We start from the raw sequence: 10,284 nt of genomic DNA, 5'->3' as shown, positions 1-10,284 counted from the left end.
AAAACTTACCTTTGACAAGAGTCATGGAACCTTACCCATTTTTCCCTTGTATTTTATTACATGAGGATTCACTATACCAGCAATTCAGACAGAACTTTACTGTTTCTATCATTGGGACCTCCCTGTATGTAAGACTAATGTAAGGATGTAGAACTATATTGTAATTTAGTTTGACTGCTGTGTAGTGTGAAGGTCTGCTGAGTGATGCCATCTGCAGATGAAAAATTAATGCATTCTTGAATGTATTAAATTTGTCAACCACGTGCACTGAAGTGTATACATTATCAAACCAGAAACATAATATTGTTTTTCTTGTTTTATGAAAAAAATATGCACCAAATGTGGGAGATGCTGTCTGCTAATGAAAACAACAATGCAACCTATTTAAAAGCACTTTTCATGTTGTACATCACCAGATGAATCATAATGTTGTTCTTTAAATAAAAAAAAACTAGCGTGTACATTAACACATGCACAAGTGATCACAAACAGTGTAAAGACAAACATGATGGTGTAAACACATTAGACTTATTTTCATATTATTTTTTTTACTATGTGCCTGTTATGCTTTGGATCACTAATATTCCTTTCTTCTCCTCAGTCATCCCAAGCTTATACCAAAAACATTCTCATATACAACACTCACACCATCATACCCACAGGTGATGTAGCTGGCAGTAGAGCCTACTCATAACAGCAGACAACTACATGGAACAGACCTCTCTCACTCTCTTCAGCTGTTGCCACCTCACCCACCATTTGGCTCATCTTTGTCTCCATGGAAATTCCTGCCTCAATATCCAAACACTAATTTCAAAACTTTTCCATATGGAAAAAATCTAGATCATAAAATAATAAAAACTTTATTGAGGAAAAGATTGCAATTCACATAAGAGCTGCACAACCAAAATATTTTAATATTTAACAGTAGGAAAAGTCAACATGACAACTCACAGCTGTGGCACTAAAATCTTTGATGATGAAAGTATTTCCTGTGTCTGCAGGAAAAGGAGATTGAAGTCAACAGAAAAGAGCTCTCCTTGAATAACAATGATGTTCATTCATTACATATATTAACTAGCTATAGAGTTCAAAATCAATGCGCTTTGTTGAATACCATGTTCTTGCCCTGTCTGAGACTCTCCTGACATAGGCCACTTTGTCAAAGTAGCCTGACTCCTGCCACTGCAACATCTTCTCATTGGGGAATGGGCCATGTACTTCTGCATCTTCTTTGTCTTCCCAGCGGATCTCCCAGCTCACTTTTTCTGATGAGAAAGAGAGAATGATGAAAATCACTCATTTGCTAATGAAAGAGAATGAAGTGAAACTTCTTTATGTTTGCTTTATAGGAAAATCTGGCTTACTCTTTCTGTAGAAAAGAAAGTAAAATGCATTGATGAATGCATAGTTACTCTTTCTACATGAAAGGAAGTTACTGTGAATTATGGTGGGAAGAAGGAAAAAGCTGTGTGATTGTGTGTGTGTGTGTGTGTGTGTGTGTGTGTGTGTGTGTGTGTGTGTGTGTGTGTGTGTGTGTGTGTGTGTGTGTGTGTGTGTGTGTGTGTGTGTGTGTGTGTGTGAGTGTGATTCACCTATGGTCGTCTGCTGGTCACCCAGCCATCCATTCCCCTACGGAAAGAGTTCAGAGCTCATAGTGACCAATCTTTGGGTAGGACTGAGGCCACTGACACACCACACACCAGGACAGCAAGGTCACAACCCCTCAGGTTACATCCCGTATCTACTTGCTGCTAGGTAAACAGGGGCTACACATTAAGAGGCTCACCCATTTGCCTCACCGCACCCGGGATTCGAACCTGGGCCTTCTTGGTTATGAGCCGAGCGTGCTGACCACTACACTATGCAGTGTGTGTGTGTGTGTGTGTGTGTGTGTGTGTGTGTGTGTATTTACCTAGTTGTATTTACCTTGCTGTATTGTACAAGGCACAAGCCAAAGCTCATTTTGTCCTGTCTCCATAACCATATTTATCCAGTCTCTTTTTGAACATCTCTACATTGTTTGCCACAACCACCTCTTCCTTCAAATCATTCCAGATTTCAAAAGTTCGATACGGGAAGCTGTACTTCTTGATGTCATTTGACTATCCACTCTTCTTTATTTTTTTTCCATCCCCCCTCATCCATCTCTCTCCCTCCTCCATCTGTGGTACCAAGTCATTTCTGTCTATTCTTTCTATATTGTTTACTAATTTGTACATTGTTATCAGGTCTCCTCTTTCTCTTCTCTCTTGTAGTGTTGGTAATCTCATCTCTTCAAGTCTTTCTTCATAGCTTAAGTCTTTCAATTCTGGTACCATCTTTGTCACTATCCTTTGTATTCTTTCCAGTTTCCATATATCTTTTTTTTCTATGTGGAGTTCAAACTACTGCTACATATTCCAATTTAGGTTGTATCATGCTTGTTAGAATTTTTTCATCATTCTTTTATCTAAATAGTTAAATGCCACCTTAATATTTGTTAACAAGCTATATGTAGAGCTGAATATTCCATTTATGTGCCCTTCAGGTGATAGTGTGTCCTGGATCATTACTCCCAAATTTTTTCTTCATTACTTTTTGTTATTATTTCTTCTCCCATTTTGTAATTCCATGAAGGTCTCTTTATACTTTTTTCTTATTTCCAACACGTGACATTTTCTGGTAATAAAATATAATTTCCATCTTTGGGTCCATGCATGTATCTTGTTAATATCCTTTTGTAACTCCTTGCAGTCATTTTTATCCTTTATTATTTTCATTATTTTTGCATCATCAGCAAAAAGGTTTATATAAATATTTGTCATATCATTCACATATATTTGAAACATAATAGGTGCCAACACAGATCCTTGCAGTACCTTGCTTGTCACTTTGCACTATCTTGAATTAGTGTCTCTACTGTTCTCATTTCTCTCCCTTCTAAATAATCATCCATCCATCTCAATGTTGCTCCCTTTAGTCCTCCTTCATTCTCTAACTTCCACATAAGACTTTTGTGGGGAACTTTATCAAATGTTTTTTTTGAGATTCAGGTATACTACATCAACCTATCTGTTCCTCTCTTGCACTCCATCTATTACTCTCATATAAGAGCTAAGTAGATTTGTGACACAGGATCTCCCTTTCCTGAATCCAAATTACTCTCTCTCTTGGGGAACTTTATCAAATGTTTTTTTTTAGATTCAGGTATACCACATCAACCCATCTGTTCCTCTCTTGCACTCCATCTATTACTCTCATATAAGAGCTAAGTAGATTTGTGACACAGGATCTCCCTTTCCTGAATCCAAATTGCTTTTCTGTGATTATCTTTTCATCTAAATATTGCACCCATCTATCTTTCATTACTATTTCCAAAGCTTGCTTACAATGCTTGTTAGTGACACGGGTCAGTAATTTAATGGTTCCATTTTATTTCCCCCCCTTTGTATATTGGGACTATGTTAGCTCTTTTCCATTCTGGCCCCATAGCTTTTCTAACATCCAGCTCTTCCACCAGTTTATTGATTTCTTGTCTTTTAGTTCCTTTAGTTCCTGTATTCCCTCATTTTGTGATACCACTTTCTGTGCCACAAAATCAGTCTCCTTTGTAAACAGATTGAAAATTCTCATTCATTAGTTCACTCATCTCCTCAGTAGTTTCATGAATTCTTCCTTCTCTTTTTAACTTGTTTATGTCCTCCCTATGTTTCATTCTTCCATTTAAATATTTGTAGAAGAGTTTGGGCTCTTCCTTGGATTTTCTTACTGTCACTTTCAAAATTGTTTTTTTTCTTTTCTTCTTATTATACCATATTCATTCCTTGCCTTTCTGTATATTTCCCTACTATTTCTGTTCAGTTTTCTCATCATTTTCCTCTGTGCCCTGCCCTTTTTTCCATAAAATTTAGTAAACTCTGCAAAGTTTGCCTTAGCATAATTCTGTCTCCCATTTCTAAATTGTTCATTCCTGTGCAACACTGTTTCCTCCTGTAGTACTATTTCTCTAGTCACAAGGTCACTTCCCACTGGACTCAGACAATGTATACTTGGTAAACACTAAGTCCAACTGTGATGGTTCTTCTCCTCTGCATCTTGTAGGTTCATTCACCCACTGTCTCAATGTATTCACCATTATGGCATGTATAAGTTTTTTTGCTCCATGACCTGACATTTTCTTTCACTTCCATCTCCTCCCCTTTAGTGTTGAAGTCACCTACTAAGAGTACTGTTACTTTTCCTTATCATTTCCTCTATGCTATTTCTTGTTTTTAGTTGCATAATTTTATATCTATTAGTTTCTCATGCATTAGTTTTTGGTAGTATATATGTCACAATAACTTTCCTTTTTTTTTACTTCCTTTGATCTTAATCACAACACTCAAAGTTTCCACCATTCCATCACCATATTCCACTTCCTCAACAACAATATTCTCTTTTACCAATACCATCACTCCCCCTCCTCCTCCTTTTCCTTCTGTCTCTCCTCCATGTGTTATATCCTTCCTTTGCAAATCTCAACTTCATTTCCTCTTTTAGTTTGGTTTCCTTTAAACATACCACATCTGGTTTATTGTTCTTTAGGTAGTCTTTAAGTTCCAATAGGCTCGACACCAAACCATCTATATTTGTATGCATAACTTTTAAGCTTCCACTTGGTGATCTTCTGTGGCATCTTTGTATGACCATAATGTGTGTGTGTGTGTGTGTGTGTGTGTGTGTGTGTGTGTGTGTGTGTGTGTGTGTGTGTGTGTGTGTGTGTGTGTGTGTCCACACGCATGAATGTATTACAGTAATCTCTTGACTAACGCAGGTGTCTCGGCAGTAGACACCTGCCGAAACGATAATTACTCCTAGTGAGGTCTAAAGCACTGTTCAGGGGGTGCTGTGAACTTATCATTAAACCCAGCTGTGACCTCACTGAACGTTTCACTTTGTGTCTAACAACACAAGGGGGCAGTCACAGCCTGCCCTCTGAAGACAATTCTCTTCCTCCACACAAAACTACAAGCACCTAATAACACACACCCCCTTCACTCAAAAATTTTAAAATCATGGCGACTCCTACACCAGCCTCGGAGTCCCCATCTGGGGAGGGGACCATAAATGTCCCCAGGTCGGACTGCCTTTCTGTCGACGACCCTAAGTGTCTTGACATCCCCCTCAACTTTTTCTTCATTAACTTCTGCAACATTCGCTGTCTAAGATCTAATTTTCAATCTGTAGAATACCACCCTCTCCTCTTCTAAACCTCATCTTCTTTTCCTCCATGAGACTCAGGTGTCTGAGGCAACTGACAGTAGCCCCTTTTCTGTTCCCTCCTACTTTCTCTATCCTCATTTTCAATCCAAAGTTGGATGCTGCGTTTATGTGCACAATGACTTAACCTGCTTTCGTGCCCACGCTCTTGAATCTTACGAGTTTTCCACCATCTGGCTACGACTACAGAGTCACTCTCATACTAAATTTATCTGTGCTGTATACCTCTCACCTAACTCCTCTGACTATAAGAAATTCTTTGACTACTTAACTTCCAAAGTGGAGCACATTCTGACCCTCTTCCCTTTTGCAGAGATCTCCATTCTTGGAGACTTCAATGTTCACCACCAGCTTTGGCTTTCCTCTCCCTTCACTGACCATCCTGGCGAACTAGCCTACAACTTTGCTATCCTCCATGACCTAGAGCAATTGGTGCAACACCCTACTCGTATTCCTGACCGTCTTGGGGATACACCCAACATTCTTGACCTTTTCCTGACCTCTAATCCTTCTGCTTATGCTGTCACCCTCTCTCCTCCGTTGGGCTCTTCCGATCACAATCTCATATCTTTATCTTGTCCTATCGCTCCAATCCCTCCTCAGGATCCCCCTAAGGCCCTAAGCAAAGGTGCCTCTGGCGTTTTGCCTCTGCTAGTTGGGGGGACCTGAGGAGGTATTTTGCTGATTTTCCTTGGAATGACTACTGCTTCCGTGTCAGAGACCCGTCTTTGTGTGCTGAGCGCATAACAGAGGTGATAGTGTCTGGTATCGAGGCATACATTCCTCACTCTTTTTATCGACCTAAACCTTCCAAACCTTGGTTTAACACAGCTTGTTCTTGTGCTATACATGATAGAGGTGGCCCACAAAAGGTACTTCAGCCTTCCATCACCAGAATCTCATGCACTTTATATTTCTGCCCGGAACCATGCCAAATCTGTTCTCCAACTAGACAAAAACTCCTTCATTAACAGAAAATGTCAAAATCTTTCAAGATCTAACTTCCCTCGTGACTTCTGACATCTAGCCAAAAATATCTCCAATAACTTTGCTTCTTCTTCTTTCCCTCCTCTATTTCAACCAGATGGCACCACTGCTATCACATCTATTTCTAAAGCTGAACTCTTCACTCAAACCTTTGCTAAAAACTCTACCTTGGATGATTCTGGGCTTGTTCCTCCCTCTCCTTCACCCTCTGACTACTTCATGCCACCTATTAAAATTCTTCGCAATTATTTTTTCCATGCCCTTGCTGGCCTAAACCCTCGGAAGGCTTATGGATCTGATGGGGTCTCTCCTATTGTTCTCCGAAACTGTGCCTCCGTGCTTCCACCTTGCCTAGCCAAACTCTTTCAGCTCTGTCTGTCAACATCTACCTTTCCTTCTTGCTGGAAGTTTGCCTACATTCAACCTGTTCCTAAAAAGGGTGACCGTTCTAATCCCTTAAACTACCGTCCTATTGCTTTAATTTCCTGCCTATCTAAAGTTTTTAAATCTATCCTCAACAGGAAGATTCTTAAACATCTATCATTTCACAACCTTCTATCTGATCGCCAGTATGGGTTCCGTCAAGGCCGCTCTACTGGTGATCTTCTGGCTTTCCTTACTGAGTCTTGGCCGTCTTCTTTTAGAGATTTTGGTGAAAATTTTGCTGTTGCCTTGGACATATCAAAAGCTTTTGATAGAGTCTGGCACAAAGCTTTGATTTCCAAACTACCCTCCTACGGTTTCTATCCTTCTCTCTGTAACTTCATCTCAAGTTTCCTTTCTGACCGTTCTATTGCTGCTGTGGTAGATGGTCACTGTTCTTCTCCTAAATCTATTAACAGTGGTGTTCCTCAGGGTTCTGTCCTGTCACCCACTCTCTTCTTATTATTCATTAATGATCTTCTAAACCAAACTTCTTGTCCTATCCACTCCTACACTGATGATACCACCCTGCACTTTTCCATGTCTTTTCATAGACATCAAACCCTTCAGGAGGTAAACATTTAATGTAGGGAAGCCACAGAATGCCTGACTTCTGATCTTTCTAAAATTTCTGATTGGGGCAGAGCAAACTTGGTATTGTTCAATGCCTCAAAAACTCAATTCCTCCATCTATCAACTCGACACAACCTTCCAGACAACTATCCCCTCTTCTTCAATGACACTCAACTGTCCCCCTCTTCTACACTGAACATCCTCGGTCTGTCCTTTACTTATAATCTGAACTGGAAACTTCATATCTCATCTCTAGCTAAAACAGCTTCTATGAAGTTAGACATTCTGAGACGTCTCCGCCAGTTTTTCTCACCCCCCAGCTGCTAACTCATATTGCTCTTCTAGACAGGGTGGAATCAAAAGCTTTTCATCTCATCAACTCCTCTCCTCTAACTGACTGTCTTCAGCCTCTCTCTCACCGCCGCAATGTTGCATATCTAGCTGTCTTCTACCACTATTTTCATGCTAACTGCTCTTCTGATCTTGCTAACTGCATGCCTCCCATCCTCCTGCGGCCTCACTCCACAAGACTTTCTCTCACCCCTATTCTGTCCACCTCTCTAACGCAAGAGTTAACCAGTATTCTCAATCATTCATCCCTTTCTCTGGTAAACTCTGGAACTCCCTGCCTGCTTCTGTATTTCCACCTTCCTATGATTTGAATTCCTTCAAGAGGGAGGTTTCAAGACACTTCATCAATTTTTGACCACTGCTTTGACCCTTTTATGGGACTGGCATTTCAGTGGGCATATTTTTTAATTGGATTTTTGTTGCCCTTGGCCAGTGTCCTTCCTACATAAAAAAAACAAAAACACCCGTGATATGTGAAAATCCACAAAGTAGAAACGGTACTGTGCTGTATTTTTTTTTATAATTTTTATAATTTGTGTATATTTATTTTATTAGTTTTATATATTTAAACTTTTATAAACTCTCCCCATACTCTTAGAAATTTTTTTCTACTCCTAAAACACTTTTTAAACTCAAACTTACTTTTAGACCCATCTTTATGCATTAAAAAAAGTAAATAAATTTGGTACAGTCACCTGTGAAGATACTACAACTTGATTGATGATGATGATGATGACGATTAGCAGTGCAGTACTGAACAATGTAGGTGATGACGATGTATAGAAGATTACGGCCAACAGCCCAACACATGCAGGCAGCAGAAGGCAAGGGTTTGTTTATGTTTAGGAAAACTGATCATACCACAAATTGCCCATCCATAATTTTACACCATCTTTATCCATCCACCCATCCTTTTTAATGAAAATGTACAAAAGCACCTGGTGGAAATTTTATTTTAGGTTTAGTTTTGCACTTGAAGATGAAGAAGGTATTTTATTCATAACTGGTATATCACCATCTCAGTTTTCTGGTGCTCACTGACCTAAACTTCACCACAGATGTTTTGGTAATTTGGGTGTTGTCTTATACTACCAATATCAGCTAAAAACCATTAATTTCAAACTGAAATTTGGGGGTCATCTTATCTGAAAGTTGTCTTATCCGCCAAAATATACAGTAAGTTGAAGCAAGGCTATAGAGCTTCATCTCTATGAATTACAATAATGTATTTTTATTTATTAATTTATTAATTTTTAGGCTAAAAATGTGTATTTTACCACAGAAATAATTAAAATCTAAAAAAATATAAGTACCTATCAGCCACAGAAGCCTGTGATATACTGAGGAGTTTGCAATATAAATTTACATATATTAGCCAGAAAAATCCGTGATGTACTGAGGGCATGATAGGTGAACCCGTGATAGTCAGGGGGTTACTGTATTCACCTAGTCATTTCCTTAAAGAGCTCAGAGCTCATACTGGCCAACTTTAGACTGAGACTACCCACACACCACACACCAAGACAACAAGGCTACAACCTCTTGGCTTACATCCTGTACCTACTTGCTGCTAGGTTAACACATGCTACACATTAATCAAGAGGCTTGCCCATCTGCTTCACTGTGCCTGGGATTCAAACTCAGGCCTTCTCAGTTGTGAGAAAGAGGAGACAAGTGGATAAATTGCAAAGACCATATATAGAAAATGAGGATCAGATTATTGGTGAGCTCCTTTTTGACAACAGTAACATTGGAAAAATTAAAGAAATACTTTACAGTTTTTTTGAAGAAAAGAGAGAAAAGTACAAGAAAAATCAAATGATATTTGAGAGAAACAAGAGAGAAAATCAGATCCAAAAAGAAACTTTAAGTGCATCAATGAGGTGCCACTGCAAAGATTAAACCTCCTGATCTTCAACCAGAACCAGAATCAGAACCAACAGCCCTTCTTAGCATCATGCACTCAGAGCAGGATGCAAGGAGACACTCAAAAGCAGAGGTAGCAAACCTATGGCTCACAGGCTATATATGGCCCCAAAGGGCTAACATCTGGTCATGAAACTCCTGCCAAAAATGAAAAAAAATTCTGCCAAAACACCATTCCTGTCTTCAGCCCTGAGTAAAAGCAGAAGTAAAAACAGAAGGCCTCAGAGTCCCCATCTGGAGAGGGGACCAGAAATGTCCTCAAGTCAGACAGCTCTTCTGATATCAACCCTAAGTGTTTTGACACCCCCCCCTCAACTTTTTCTTCAATAACTTCTACAACATTCATGGCCTTAGATCTAATTTTCACTCTATGGAATACCACCTCTCCTCTACTAAATCTCAATTTCTTTTCCTCACTGAAACACAGATGTCTGAGATAACTGAGAGTAGCCCCTTCTCTGTTCCCTCCTACTTTCTCTATCCTCATTTTTCAATCCAAAGCTGGATGTTACATTTATGTGCACAACAATTTAACCTGCGTTTGTGCCCACGCTCTTGAATCTTCTGAATTTTCCACCATCTGACTACAACTACAGAGTCACTCTCAAACTAGATTTATCTGTGCTGTATACCTCTCACCTCTGACTATAAAAATTCTTTGACTGTTTAAATTCCAAAGTGGAGCACATCCTGACTCTTCCCTTTCACAGAGATCTCCATACTTGGAGACGTCAATGTTCACTGCCAGCTTTGGCTTTCATCTCCCTTCACTGACCATCCTGG

The 10,284-nt window shown here is 39.5% G+C and overlaps 1 protein-coding gene across 3 annotated transcripts in view; it reads right to left on the bottom strand.

The window, feature by feature from the left end:
• Positions 1–847: 847 nt before the first annotated feature.
• Positions 848–10,284, bottom strand: part of LOC135093018 (CD2 antigen cytoplasmic tail-binding protein 2 homolog) — a 101,961-nt gene continuing 92,524 nt past the window's right edge. For all 3 annotated transcript variants that reach the window (XM_063991883.1, XM_063991886.1, XM_063991874.1), the window contains exon 7: positions 848–1,268. In XM_063991883.1, coding sequence (XP_063847953.1) covers positions 1,078–1,268 — 191 coding nt within the window. In that variant the 3' untranslated portion in view covers positions 848–1,077. The remainder of the gene's footprint in view (positions 1,269–10,284) is intronic.

This window comes from Scylla paramamosain, chromosome 3 (genome assembly GCF_035594125.1).
Source record: "Scylla paramamosain isolate STU-SP2022 chromosome 3, ASM3559412v1, whole genome shotgun sequence".
Classification (NCBI taxonomy): domain Eukaryota; kingdom Metazoa; phylum Arthropoda; class Malacostraca; order Decapoda; family Portunidae; genus Scylla; species Scylla paramamosain.
The sequence above is the reverse complement of the archived record's forward strand: the minus strand, read 5'-3'. Positions and strand labels throughout refer to the sequence as shown.